The 16,151-nt window shown below is 36.0% G+C and overlaps 1 protein-coding gene across 4 annotated transcripts in view; it reads right to left on the minus strand.

The window, feature by feature from the left end:
* The window catches only part of P4HA1 (prolyl 4-hydroxylase subunit alpha 1), a 76,610-nt gene that overhangs the window by 39,518 nt on the left and 20,941 nt on the right, over positions 1-16,151 (minus strand). For all 4 annotated transcript variants that reach the window (XM_072823542.1, XM_072823544.1, XM_072823543.1 and 1 more), the window contains one exon: positions 2,267-2,506. In XM_072823542.1, the coding sequence (XP_072679643.1) occupies positions 2,267-2,506 (240 nt within the window). The remainder of the gene's footprint in view (positions 1-2,266; positions 2,507-16,151) is intronic.

Raw genomic sequence — 16,151 nt, forward strand, 5'->3', positions numbered from 1 at the left:
CTAAAATAAATAAATAAAATCTTTTAAAAAATTATCATACCGACACAGTATGTAAAAACCAGAACTGCCCCAAGTGAATCACATACAGTCACCATATACAAAAAGAGTTCTGGAGAAGGAAGCAGCCATTTATTTCAAAGTAGCAAATATTCTACTTTGGAACTTACTAATCAGCCAAATAAATTATGATCAATTTCATGCCAAATAAATTCTAAAATATTACTCATTCTACTTATTTTAAGCAATGGAAAAGATTTTTCTGAGACTGAAATGTAATCATCATGGGAAAGACAGTGTACAGTTCAAAAGCAACATTCACCACAGATACACTATAAATGCAGAACATAGCCTACTTCCGAGGGCTGAGTGAATTTCAGTCCCAAAATTCTAAGTGAGATGGAAAAAGAGAAACTTAAGGATATAATTTTCAAATAACCAGAATCCACTAACTGCCTCTGAATAGCTAGTCATCATTTAAAACTATCTTTTAGCAGGGGAAAAGAGGACTACTCCACCCATCCAGGAGAAAAAAAAAAAAAAACCCAAACCACCACCACCACCACCCACCCACCCACCCAAATAAAAAAGGCAGAACAATACATAGAAACTTCACTTGTGAGATTAACTGTTTAGGAAATCTAGCATTAGATTTGTAAAACATTGTGTTTGAGAAACTCCTCACAATATAATATATGTTGAGATATACAGTATGATCTTAATTTTGTTAAAGAAAGAAAGAAGTGTATATGCACAGGGAAGGCAGTATATACTACACTACAAGGAAACAAAATTTGTCAGTATCTTTCAATGACTGGCTTATGGATGACTCTTCCATATCTTTTTCTATTTTTAAAAATTTCCTATAATGACTTTAAGTCAGGAGGGGAAAGAAAATCTCTAAAAAATACTGAAAAAAGGATACTTAAACTAATATCTTAATTTATTAATTCACCTGACCAAGAAATAACCTGTCAGAAGTTCATTTTCAGATGACCAATCCTTTTAAATGGTTTGACTCTTCTGACATACACATATTAACCTGTTCAGAAAATAATTAATTTTTAAAAAGTTTTAAAGCTTCATTATATACCAAAGGCCACCTGAACTTATTAGCATACAACTCTACCTCCAGAGATTCTGACTTAGTAGGTTTTGGGTGGAGATCAGGGAATTTTTCATTTCTAATATGTATCCAAGTAATTCTGATGCACACAGTCCCTGGTTCATACTTAGAGAAATGAGTTCAAAATATTAGTGATAAAATCCTCACAGGATATCACATTATCTAACATTTGAATATGACAACCAAATATATTTTCAGTCTATTTCAAATCACTATTTTTAAATATGAAATGCAATAAAACAAAAAAATTCTTCAAAGGAAACTGGTTAATATTTAATATGACAACATGGTAAGTAAACATTTTTGACTAAATTAGCTAGGTTAGGTCCAATTTTGAAGTTCCTGAAGAGTACACAGCAGAAAAACATAGCCACTGTCATAGCACCATTAGCTGAGAAAAATGAAAGAAGATATAGAAGATAAAATTCTATAAATTCATTTCATAAATTCATATAAATTTATAGAAGATAAAATTCGTCTAAAAGACTCTTGACTTATAACAAAAACTACCAAACGGATAATACTTAGCCATAAAAAAGAATGAAGTCTTACCATTTGTAATGACACATATGGAGCTATCAGAGAGTATGATACTAAGTGAAGTTGGTTGGAGAAAGACAAGTGCCATATGATTTTACTCATTTAAGAATTTAAGAAAGAAAACAAATGAACATAGAGGAGAAAAAAAAGAGGCAAACCAAGAAACAGACTCTTAACTATAGAGAACAAACTGATGGTTACTGAAGGCAAAGTGGGTAGAGGATGAGTTAGACAGGTGATGGGAACTGAGGAGGGCTCTTGTGGTGAGCACCAGGTGTTGTGTGTAGGTAATGAACCACTAAAGTGTACACCTGAAGATAATATTGCACTGTGTGTTGACTAACTAGAATTTAAATAAAGACTTGAAAAAGAAAAAAAAGTACCAAAGCTATATGATGAATTACTTATCAGAATTACACCTATATCAGAATTATATATATATATTTATCATTGTAGAAGACAAAACAGACATATATCAGAATTACATATATCAGAATTATATATATATATATTTATTTATTTATCATTGTAGAAGACAAAACACGTAGACATATATCAGAATTATATATGCACAAAATCTTGAATCAGACCAAATTAACATACCAAGTTCAAGAAGCTTCTTTGTGAGCAAAAGTGCCTTATCCAGGTCTCCCTGCTGGTATACCGCATAACTCAAATAATCTAGAACAGAGACTTTATCAATGGTAGAGACCTCGCCATCATCCAGCTGCCTTAGTGCTTGTTCCATCCACAGTTCTGTATGGTAATAATCTGCTTCTGTATAGGCCACTTTGCCCAACTCAAAACAGTCTTCAACTGTTAGAAAAGATTTATGTTTTACTCCTATGGAAAGAAAAGAAAGAGAACTTCAGAAATATTTAGGAGTATACAGCTTTCAAAGTGCTATCTCACTTTCATTTGAACTTTAAAACAACCTTCTGAGGTAGGAAATCAAGAATTATCCTAAGTTTATGAACAAAGGACAATCTAAAGGGGAATGAAACATGGTAAAAATTACATTAGGGCCGTGTACCCAGAAAACTCAAGACTTTATCAGCCATCACGCCAAAATGAAACATCAATTAAGTTGAAGCACGCAGTTTTTTACCACAGCAGGAATCCCCATAGGACATATATCTTACTCCTAACCAACAATTTGGGCAAAAATGAATGGACAGGAAGAGAAGCAGACCTATAAATTGATTGGTTCCTTCCCTTTTCCCTTCAACACCATTAATGATGTATGATTTACATACCATAAAGTTCACCCATTTAAAGAATACAATAGTCTTTAGTATATTCGGAGTTGTGCAACCAACACTGCAATCTCATTTTAAAACATTTTCATTGGGCAGCCCAGGTGGCTCAGCGGTTTAGCACCGCCTTTGGCCCAGGGCGTGATCCTGGAGACCCAGGATCCAGTCCCTCATCCGGCTCCCTGCACGGGCCCTGCTTCTCCCTCTGCCTGTGTCTCTGCCTCTTTCTGTGTGTCTCTCATGATTAAATAAATTTTAAAAATCTTAAAAAAAAATAAAACATTTTCATTACCCCAAAAAGAAACCCTGTACCCATCAGCAGTCACTACTCATTATCTCCCCCTCCTTGCCCCAGCCCTAAACAACCACTCATCTACTTTCTGGATCTATAGATTTGCCTATTTCTGGTTATTTCATATAAATGCAATCATGCAACATAGGGTCTTCTGTGACTGCATCTTTCAACTCAGCACAACGTTTTCCAGATTCATTCATGTTGTAGAATCTTTTTTATTGCCAAAGAGTAGTCCCCTGTATGGAAAGACTATATTTTGTTTATCAGTTGATGGACATTTGAGTTATTTCTAGTTTTTTTTTACCTTAATGAATAATGCTGCTATGTACATTCATGTGCAAGTTTCTCCATGAACATTTGTTTCCATTATTCTTATATCTAGCAGTGGACTTGCTAGGTCCCATGGCAACTCCATGCTTTAACATTTTCAGGAACTGCCAAACTGTTCTCCAAATACCTACATCATTTTACAATCCCACCAGCAATATATGAAGTTTCCGACTTCTCCACATCCTAATGCTTGTTGTCCATTTGTTTTGATTATAGCCATTCTATTGGGTATAAAGTAGTGTTTCATTACGCTTCTGATTTGTATTTCCCTAATGATGATGCTGAGCATCTTTTCACATACTTATTATCCATTTGTGTATCATCTTTGGGAAAATGTTCACTCAAATCCTTTGCCCATTTAAAAATCTGATTCTTGGGGATCCTTGGGTGGCGCAACGGTTTAGTGCCTGCCTTTGGCCCAGGGCGCGACCCTGGAGACCCAAGATCGAATCGCACATCAGGCTCCCGGTGCATGGAGCCTGCTTCTCCCTCTGCCGGTGTCTCTGCCTCTCTCTCTCTCTCTGTGACTATCATAAATAAATAAATAAAAATTAAAAAAAAAAGGAAAGTTCTCCTTTCCTTTAAAATAAAATAAAATAAATAAAATAAAATAAAATAAAATAAAATAAAATAAAATAAAAATCTGATTCTTTTTATTACTTTTAGAGTTCTTTATATATTCTGGCTACAAGTCCCTGGTCAGAAATATGATGTTCACACATGCTCTCTCACTGTATGGGTTGTCTTTTCACTTTCTTAATAGTGTACTTTAAAGTACAGAAGTTTTAATTTTGGTGACGTCTAACATCAATCTTTAATTAGTTGTGCTTTTAGTGCTGGTAGGTCAACTAGTTTGTGACGTAAAACTTCTGTCTTAAGAAAAGGAGACAGGGGGGATCCCTGGATGGCTCAGAGGTTTGGCGTCTGCCTTTGGCCCAGGGTGCGATCCTGGAGTCCGGGGATCGAGTGCCGCATCAGGTTCCCGGCATGGAGCCTGTTCTCCCTCTGCCTGTGTCTCTGCCTCTCTCTCCCTCTCTCTCTCTCTCTAATGAATGAATAAATCTTTAAAAAAAAAAAAAAAAAAAAAGAAAAGAAAAGGAGACAGGACACCCTGACTGGCTTAATCAGTAGAGCATGCAACTACTGATCTCAGGGTTGGGAATTCAAACCCCATGTTGGGTATGGAGCCTACTTAAAAGAATAAAAAATAAACTAGTTAAAAAAAAAAGGAGATATTTGATAGCTCACATGAAACTAAAAACTTTAAAAAGTGGAAAAACAGCCTCTTTAATCATTAAAGAAATATGACATTAAAACAACCCTCAAGAAAAATACCTTTAAGACAACAGCCTACATTTATTGAGGCCTTACTATGTGCTAGGCATTTGTCACTCATTTAATTCTCAAAGCAATGCAGATGAGGAACTAAGGTAGGGAGAGGTTAACTATTGTGATCAAAGTCACACAGCAAAGCCGGAATTGGAATTTGTACACTATGACTCCAGAAATTTGTGTCATATCATACCATAAAATGGCAAAATTTAATAGGAGAGGGAAAAGAAAACTGGTAACTTTACTCTTAAGACATTACACAATATGAAACAAGAGTAGTAATTTTATGCCTATGAATTTATACTATTTTTTTATTATTTTGAGTTTAGTACTAGGGTTTGAAGAAGAAACACCTTGTATGAACAATTTTTATAGCTGAGCCAAATATTGTAGCTAAAAACTGTAATAAAACTAAAAGCAAGGAAATGTAAAGGCTGATATGTCAACATAACGGAATAGCATTCTCCATTAAGAAAGATAATTTTTTAAATATTTTTTTAAAGATCTTATTTATTTATTCATGAGAGACACAGAGAGAAAAAGGCAGAGGCACAGGCAGAGGGACAAGCAGGCTCCATGCAGGGAGCCCGACACGGGACTCAATCCCGGAACTCCAGGATCATGCCCTGGGCCGAAGGCAGGCGCTAAACTGCTGAGCCACCCTGGGATCCCCTCTTTTTATTTTTTTTAATATTTTATTTATTTATTCATGAGAGACACAGAGAGAGAGAGAGAGAGAGGCAGAGACACAGGCAGAGGGAGAAGCAGGCTCCCCCAGGGAGCCCGACGTGGGATTCAATCCCAGGACTCCAGGATCCTGCCCTGGGCTGAAGGCAGGTGGTCAACTGCTGAGCCACCCAGGGACCGCGGTACCAAGAGTCTCAACACAAAAGAGATAGAAGTATATAAACCCTATAATATTTGAATTGGAACTAACAACATCAACTCATGTATTTCCTACCTCTGTCTGTTGAAAAGACCTAGAATCAATGACAAACTTCTAGCAATAGACATCCCTAGAACCTAGCTACACTCTACTCCCTAAATGTCATTCCCCATTAAAAAGGATCAAGGTTCACTATGCAAGATCTGATTCTCCCTGCTTTGGGTAGAAATTTATAAGATAAGCTTGGAAAAACTGTGCCAAAAAATTAAATTTCCTTGCTAGCAAAGAATAATAGGATCATCACAAAAAAAACAAATTAGCCAATCTAAAGAGAGTCCCACTGGCCTCAAACAGGATAACTGGGCATCAAATGAATAATTAATATAATAGAAATATAAAAATAGGGATCCCTGGGTGGCGCAGCGGTTTGGCGCCTGCCTTTGGCCCAGGGCGCAATCCTGGAGATCTGGGATCGAGTCCCACGTCGGGCTCCCGGTGCATGGAGCCTGCTTCTCCCCCTCTGCCTGTGTCTCTGTCTCTCTCTCTCTCACTGTGTGCCTATCATAAATAAATAAAAATTTTAAAAAAAGAAATATAAAAATATATAAAAATCCATGAGTTTATAGTGATATTTCAGATCAAAATCACTGGTCACTACTAGGAGTTATTATATCATCAACTCATTACTCTGAAAACTGATATAAGAAAAACAACTCATTACTCTGAAAATCAATATAAGAAAAATAAATTTATCTTGCCCTTCATATATAAACTCTATTTCAGGGTAACCAAATGGTTCCTGAAAGAAAGTTTCTACTAATAGAATTACAGCTAATAAAGCAGAAGGAATAAGATAATAAAATCACTATTTTTCAACCCCTAATGAAATAGTTCTAGGCAATGATCATCAAAGACTGCCACAACAATTAGATGACACTCGTGGAGGGACCCTTGGGTGGCTCAGCAGTGGAGCGGCACACCCTTCCGGCTTAGAGCGTGATCCCGAGGTCCAGGATCCAGTCCCACATTGGGATCCCTGTGAGGAGCCTGCTTTTCCCTCGGCCTACGTCTCTCTCTCTGTGTGTGTCTATCATGAATAAATACAATCTTTAAAAAAAAAGAAGAAATTCATGGAAAACTTCATAGGGACTTAGCAGTCTCCCACCACCGAAGCTACCATCAATCACTATCACAAAAAGAGTGATGAGATGTTAGGTGGCTGGTTTGTAATTCAATAAAAGTTCAGAGCGCCACCTATGGAGTTAATTACAAAACCTGAATCTAATTGAGACTCAAGCTCTAATAGTTTATAGGAAACACATAAGTTAGAGGAACAAATTAATACAAAAGAAAAAAATCAGGCAATTCTAAAATGTACATTCTACAATACATATAACCAGGTTTTTCCAACTTAATCAATGGACTGGGGGGAAAAGGAAAGGAAGAGAGAAGAATAAAACAGATTTAAGAGATATAACCAAAATGCACAACTGTTAAAAGGTATCTTTGAGATCACCAGAGAAACTGAGGATTGACTGGGTATTAAATTGTATTAAGGAAATACTGTCACTTTGTTAGGTTGGATAATAGTAAGTAATTATATTATTTTAAAAAAATACCTTATTGGGCAGCCTGGGTGGCTCAGCGGTTTAGCACTGACTTCAGCCCAGAGTGTGATCCTGGAGACCCAGGATCGAGTCCCACATCAGGCTCCCTGCATGGAGCCTGCTTCTCTCTCTGCCTGTGTCTCTGCCTCTCTTTCTCTCTGTGTCTCTCATGAATAAATAAATAAAATCTTTAAAAAATAAAAATTAAATTTAAAAAATACCTTATTGATCAGTTAGATACGCATATTTAATTATTTGTGTATAAAATGACATTATGTACAGAATTTGCTTTTAAAATGGTTCAGTAAAAATAATTAATTAATTAAAAAATGTTTCAGTAAAAACAACTAAAAGCAGGGGATAGAGGGAACATAGAAACAAGAATGGCAAAGTGTTAAAAACTTTTGAAGCTGTGTAATGAATACATGGAAACTCATTATGTCACTACTTTTATTTTTTTATATTTTCCATAATAATAAATCTTATAAGCAACATTAAGAAGGAGAAAGTCATGTCCCATGGAGTTCTTTCTATGCCTTATAAAGGAAATCACAAAATACCCTTTCTGACACTAACAAAAAAGAAAATGACAAATATGTGAAAAAAATAATAAAATTTAGATAATAAAAAATAAATAATACTTACCTGACATTTCCCTTTGAACATATAGTTCTAAGAATCAGGAAGGTCAAGATGGTGGTGGAGGAGGAGGAGGACCCTAGGCTCATCTCGTCCCATGAATACAACTAGATAACTATCAAAGCATCCTAAATACCCCAGAAATCAATCTGAAGACTGGCAGAACAAACTCCACAACTAAAGGTAGACAAGAAGCCACATCAAAGAAGGTAGGAAGCACAGAAAGGTAAGTTGAGAAAGAAAGGGATCATGGCCACCGTGGTAGGGTGGAAGCTGTGCTATCAGAGAAGGGCAAGAGACAAACTAGCACACAGGAAAAAGGAATCCCCATAACAACTGAATTGGAAAGCAAGAGGGCCTGCATTTTGTGAGTTATTGCAACCTTCTGAGTTTAAAGCCTAGTGTGCTGGACTCTGGGAGAGCTCAGAGAACATTGGGGCTGTTTTTGGAGAACAGGCAAGGCAAAAGCCTCTGTACATACAGCACTGAAACAGCAATCTGAAGAACACCTGGGGAACACTGTCAGGAGGTTAGTTGCTCATCTTGGAGCATGTCCCAGAGAAGCAGCATTCTTGAAGAGACCCCATCTGGGATCAAAGGAACTGGCATATGCCATTTCCCTCCCATGCCCCTCAGCATAAACACAGAGCCACCTACAGGAACCAGCTCACTGCTGGTATTTGAACCTAACTTGCTTACATCTTAGCACTCCGGAAGAACTGTCCTTCCCAGTCACACTTGCTCCAGTTACAGAAGATCAGCCCAAATCCCTGAAAACATCACATCTCCCAACCTTGGAGTTTGCGAGACCTCAGTTCTGGTGATGGCCAGGACAGGTCTCATTTTACAAGCAGACCAGAGCATACCTAGTTGAAACTCACCACATTCAGGCCAAGGACTATACACTGCTGACAACAGGCAGAGAGCCTCTGCAGGTGACTGGCGTAGAGAATAAAGTAGCCAGAACACAATAGCAGAGCACATGCAGCCCACAATGCAGACACTCCTGGGAGCACCAGGACCTGGGGAACAGAAGATACTACTACAGGGGACTATAGAATCTCTCCTTCATAGAGCCATTACCATAAAAATAGGAGATGGAGCTGACTTCCCAACACAGAAATAAGCACAGGGACTTAGACAAAATGCAAAGACAGAGAATTTGTCCCTAATGAAAGAACAAGACAAAGTCATGGCTAGAAATCTAAGTGAAATAAATATGAGTAATATGCCTGATGTAGAATTTAATGCAATGATCATAAGGATGCTCACTGGACTTGAGAAGAGAGTGGAAGACATCAGTGAGACTATTAACACAGAAATAAGGAATAATAGCAGTGATAAAGGGCTCAATAAATGAAATGAGAAACTCAGTTAATGCAATGAACAGTGGGCTAGAAGAGAGGAAGAAATTAATGACCTAGAAAACAGAGTAATGGAATGTCATCAAGCTGAACAAAAGAGAGAAAGAAAAATTATGCAAAACAAGAAGAGACTTAGGGAACTCAGTGACTCCATCAAATAAAAGAACATCTGTATTATATGAGTACCAGAAGTAGAGAGAGAAAAGGGAGCAGAGGGTTTTTGAAGAAATCGTAACTGAAAATTTCCCTAATCTGGGGAATGAAAGAGATATCTAGATTTAGGCAAATGAAAGAGATATCCAGATTTAGGCAAATGCCTAACAAAATCAACAAAAGCAGATCCATACTAAGACATATTGTAATTAAAATGACAAAATATAGTAATAAAGAAAAAATATTAAAACCAGCAAGACAGAAGAGAGTTACATACAAAGAAAATCCCATAAGGCTATGAGCAGATTTTTCAGCAGGTATTTTCCAAACCAGAAAGGAGTGGCATGATATATTCAAAGTGCTGAATGGGAAAAACCTGCAGCCAAGAAGACATCCAGCAAGGCTATCATTCAGAATAGAAGGAGAGATAGAGTTTCCCAGACAAACAAAAAATTAAGGGGTTCATGACCACTGACCCAGCCCTTCCAGAAATATTAAAGGGACTGTGAGTGGAAAAGGGAAACTAAAAGTGACAGTATAAAGGTAGGAAACACAAAAGCAGTAAAAATTAGTATTTCTGTAAAAAAAAAAATCAGTCAAGGAACTTACAAAATAAAAGGTATATGATACCATATACCCAAAACACAGGGAAGAGAATAAGGAAGAAGTTCGAACTTAAATGACCATCATCTTAATAAAGACTGCTACACGCAGCAGAGGTTATATACAAACCTAATGGTAACCACAAACCAAAAACCACTAGTAAATATGCAAAGAATAAAGACAAAGAAATCCAAATATATCACTAAAAAAAACAAAACCCAGCAAACCATGAAAGAAAGGTAAGAAAGGATCAGAGAAAAATCTTCAGAAACAATGACAAAACAAGAAATAAAATGGCAATAAGTACATATCTATAGATAATTGCTTTGGATGTAAATGGACCAAATGCTCCAATCAAAAACATAAGGTGACAGAATGTATAAAAAAACAAGACCCATCTATATGCTGCCTACAAGAGACTCATTTTAGATCTAAAGACACCCACAGATTGAAAGGGAGGGGATGGAGAAACAGTTACCATGCAAATGGATGTCAAAAGAAAGCCAGAATAGCAATACTTATATCAGACAAACTAGACTTTAAAACAAAGATGGTTACAAGAGACAAAGAAGGGCACTATATAATAATCAGGGAGATAATCCAACAATAAGATCTAACAATTGTAAATATTTATGCATCCAATATGGGAGCACCCAAATACATAAAACAGTTAATAACAAATATAAGGAAACTAATTGATAATAATACAGTAATAGTAGGGGACTTTAACACCCCACAAACATTGATGGACAGATCATCTAAAAAGACAATCAAGAAAGAACACTGGCCTTGAATGCACACTGCACCAGATGGATTTAATAGATATATTCACAACATTCCATTCTAAAGCAGCAGACTACATATTCAAGTGCACATGAACATTCTCCAGAATAGATCACATATTAGGCTACAAAACAAGCCTCAAGAAATTAAAAAAGATCGAAATCATAGCATACATCTTTTCTGACCACAACGCTGTTTTTTGGCTTTTTTTTTTTTTTAAAGACTTATTTATTTGAGAGAGAAAGAGCACAAACTGGGAGAAGGGCAGAGGGAGAAGCAGGCTTCCACTGAGCAGAGAGCCCAATGCAGTGCTTGATCCCAGGACCTTGGGATCATGACCACAGCCAAAGGCAGACAACCAACTGCTAACCACAACACTGTAAGACTAGAAGTCAACCACACACACACACACACACACAATCTGAAAAGTCCACAAATATATGGAGGTTAAATAACATGCTACTAAACCAGGAAATTGGTCAACCAGGAAATAAAAGAGGAAATTAAAAAGTACATGCAGGGGTGCCTGGGTGGTGGTGTCAGTTAAGTGGCTGACTCTTGGTTTCCACTCAGATTGTGATCTTAGTGTCATGGGATTGAGCCCCATCGGACTCCACACTAAACCCAGAGTCTGCTTGAGATTCTCTCTCCCTTTCCCTCTGCCCCTCAGCCTCAGGCTCGCTCTCTCACAAATAAATAAATAAATCTTAAAATTAAAATATCAACAAAGCATTTCAAAAGATAGGCCCAAAAAGGAAGAATTAGACAAAATTAATCAAGGAGTAACATGGCATCAACATACATCCACTGAAATAAAATTTCTCTTTTTTGTTTTGAAACAATTGAAAAAACAAATATCCTTCCCCCTCAACTCTCACTCCCATTGTTTCACATCTAAACTGCTACAGTTTTAAGCCTGACAAAACTAAGGATTATGAAGTATATGAAGAAATGGGAATTTGCTGGTGATAATATAAATAGGTACATCTGCTCTGGAGAACAATCTGGCCACATTTGGTAAAGCTGACAAAGCATATACCCTAACTTCTTATATCCCAAGGAAACATTTGCATGTGTATACATGAGCAAAAGAATACATAAACAAGGATGTCTACTGAAACTTTGACATAAAAAAAAAAGAAACTTTGATATAGCAAAAAACTGGATAACCAAAATGCCCATTCCATGCATAAGAGAATGAATAAATCAATTCTTCATATAATACAGCAGTTTGATGAATTTACTCAAAAAATTGAGTGAAAAATGTTAAAGATATACAGAATATATTGTTTAAAAGATATGGTTATGATCTTATCAGAACTGTTATAATGTATACTATTAGTAGAAATAGAAAATAATGGAATTATGTACCAGCTTAATGGAAATTTTATTTATTATTATTTAATTCAATAATCGTTAGCAATCCCACTTGATATTCACCCCCAAATAAAGAGAGATGTGCCAGAAACATCTTAACAAGTTACTCACTCCATTCTATATTCTTACTGAGGAAATCAATTTCAATATGAAGACAGGGGTAACATATTTTATTTCTTCAGCTATTTCTTCAGCTGACTAGGAGACAGTAATGATAGCAAGCCACATACTCGTAGAAAAAGTGAGAAAGCAAAAAGTAAACAATTGTGTGAAGTCAGGTATCAGTACCACAAAGTAAGATTAGCAAATTTTTAAATTTGTGGAGATGAAACAACACACTCTTAACCAATGGAACAAAAAAGAAATCATAGAAAACATTAGAAAACACTTAAAAACAAGTGAAAACAAACAAAATACCAAAACTTAGAGGACACAGTGAAAGCAATGTAAAGGGATGTAATGTAAATGCTTACATTAAAAAGCTAGAAGGATCTCAAATCAACAACATAACTTTACAACTTAAGAAACTAGAAAAACAAGAACAAACTAAACCCAAAGCTAGCAGAAGGAAATATCACAGGTAAATTAAGTAGAATACTTAAAAAAAAAAAAAAAAAAAGACAGAAAAAATTAATGAAACCAAAAGTTGGTCCTTAGAAAAAATCAACAAAATTGATCATCCTTTAGCTACATGGACTAAGAAAAAAGAGGAGATCCAAATTATTAAAATAAAAAATGAAAGGATTGGACTACTAATTCTACAGAAATTTAAAGGATTATAACAGAGTACTATGAAAAATATACACCAACAAATTAAATAACCTAGATGAAATGGGCAAATTCCTAGAAACAAAAAGCCTACCAAGACTAAGAAACAGAAAACCTGAATAGGCCTGTAACTAAATGGTAAGGAGACTAATTTGATAATCAAAAGTTTCCTGACAAAGAAAAGCCCTGGATCTGAAGGCTTCACTGGAGAATTCTATCCAACATTTAAAGAACTAACACCAATCCTCAAATTTTTCCAAAAAACTGAACAGGAATGCTTCCTATTTCATTCTATGAGGCCAGCATTACCCTTACACCAAATCCAAAGATTCTACAAGAAAAGTACAGAAAAGTATCCCTTATAAATATTGATGAAAAACCCTAAAGGATTGGCAAAAAGAATTCAGCAGCTATTAAAAAGATTATAAACCCTAACCAAGTGGAATTTATTCCTGGATAGCAAGGATGTCTCAACATATGAAAATTGATCAATGTAATATACACCACATTAACAGAATGAAGGGAAAAACCATGATCATCTCAACTGATGCAGAAAAAATACTTGACAAAATTCAACACTTTTTCACAATAAAAGACACTCAACAAACTAAGAGTAAAAAGCAGCTAGGTAAGTTGAAAAATCTACAGCAAATATATGCAATGGTGAAAGACTTTAAGATCAAGAACAAAAACAAGGATGCCCACTTTCACTACTTCAGTATGGAAGCTCTAGCCAGAGCAATGAGACAAGAAAAAAGTGATATTAGGCAACCAAATTGAAAGAGAAAAAGTAAAATGATCTCTCTTTATAGATATTGTCTTCTATGCCGAAAACCCTGAAGACTACATGTACAAACTGTTAACATTTATTTGCTAATAAAAAATTCAGCAAGTAGCAAAGACAAAGCCAACACACAAAACTCAGTTGCATCTCTACATACTAACAATAAATAATCTGAAAACTAAAACAATTCTTTTTTTAAGAAAAGATTTTATTTATTTATTTTGAGAGAGAGAGAGTATGAGTGGAAAAGGAGGGGCAGAGAGAAAAGCAAACTCTGCACTGGGCTGAGACGCCGATGTAGGGCTCCATCCCAGGACTCTGGGATCATGACCTGAGCCAAAGGCAGATATTTTAACTGACTGACCCACCCAGTGCCCCTACTAAAACAATTCTAAGAATAAAATTCTTAGGAATTAACTTAAGCAAGGAGGTGAAAGACTTATACAATGAAAACCACAAGACATCGTTGAAATAAAAGAAAACATAAATAAATGGAAATACATCCCATGTTCATGGATTGGAAAACTTAATACTATTAAGATGGCAATAGTACCCAAACCAATCTACAGAATCAATGCAATCTCTATCAAAATCCCAATGACATTTCTTGCAGAAATAGAAAAATGCATCCTAAAATTTGTATGTATTCTCAAAGGATAGTCAAAATCCTGAAAAAGAATAGTCAAAACACAATCTTGAAAAAGAACAAAACCAGAGAACTCAAACTTCTAGATTTCAAAACTTACTCCAAAGCTACAGTCATCAGGGGCACCTGAGTGCTCAGCCAGTTAAGAGTCTGCCTTGCTCTGCCTTCAGTTCAGGTCATGCTCTCAGGGTCCTGGTATCAAACCCCCACTCGGCTTCCAGCTCAGCAGCGAGTCTGCTTCTCCTTCTCCCTCTACCCTTCTCCCCTGCTCATGAACCCATGAATGCATGCTCTAATAAATAAATAAAATCTTAAAAAAAAAACAAAAGCTACAGTCATCAGAACAGTATGGTATTAATATGGCATAAAGATCAATGGAGGGGGATCCCTGGGTGACTCAGCAGTTTAGCACCTGCCAGGCATGATCCTGGAGTCCCAGGACTGAGTCCCACGTCAGGCTCCCTGCATGAAGCCTGCTTCTCCCTCTGCCTGGGTCTCTGCCTCTCTCCCCCTCTCTGTATCTCTCATGAATAAATAAATAAAATCTTAAAAAAAAAAAAAAGCTGAAGTTAAAAAAAAAAAAAGATCAATGGAATAGAGAACCCAGATATAAACCCTTACATATATGGTCATATACTTTTGGACAAGGGTGCCAAGACCAATCAATGGGAAAAGAACAGTCTTTTCAACAAATGGTGCTGGAAAAACTGGATATCTACATGCAAAAAATAAAAATAAAAAAAATGAAGTTGTACCCTTACCCTAACATCACATGCAAAAATCACCTCAAAATGGATAAAGAACCTAAATATAAGATGTAACACAAAATGGATAAAGAACCTAAATATAAGACGTAACACAATAAAACTCTTAGAAGAAAACACAAGAGAAAAGCTTCATTCTACCGGATGAGGTAAAATTTCTTGTATATGAGGCAATAGGCAACAAATGAAAAAATAAACTGGACCTCATGAAAATTTTAAAATTTTGTACATCAAAAGACATTATCAACAGAATAAAAAATCCACAGAATGGGAGGAAAAAATTGCAAATCGTATTATCTCATAAGAGACTAATATCCAGCATATGTAGACAACTCCTAAAAAAAAAAACCAATTTAAAAATGGGCAAAAGACTTCAATAAACATTTCTCCAAGAAAGAAATACAGAAGGCTGCTAAGTATATGAAAAGATGCTCAACATCACTGATAATCAGGGAAATGCAAAACTATAATGAGATACCACCTCCTACCCATTAGGATGAGTGCTATCAAAAAAGGAGACAATAACAAGTGTTGAAGAAGAGGTGGAGAAATTGGACCCCTTGGGCACTGTTGGTGGGAATGTAAAATGGTGTATCTACTATGGAAAATAATACGGCAGTTCCTCAAAAAACTAAAATACAATTACCATATGATCCAGCAATTACACTTCTTGGGCTCAAAAAACTAAAATAGAATTACCATATGATCCAGCAATTATACTTCTTGGGTATATATCCAAAGAATGGGAAGCGGGGTCTTGAAAAGATATTTGCACACCATGTTCATAGCAGCACTATTTGCAAGAGTTAACACATGGAAGCAACCCAAGTGTCCTATTGATGGATGAAAGGATAAGCAAAATGTGCTATATATTTACATACACAATGCATTATTATTCAGG

Source organism: Canis lupus, chromosome 4, assembly GCF_048164855.1.
Source record: "Canis lupus baileyi chromosome 4, mCanLup2.hap1, whole genome shotgun sequence".
NCBI classification, from domain to species: Eukaryota; Metazoa; Chordata; class Mammalia; order Carnivora; family Canidae; genus Canis; species Canis lupus.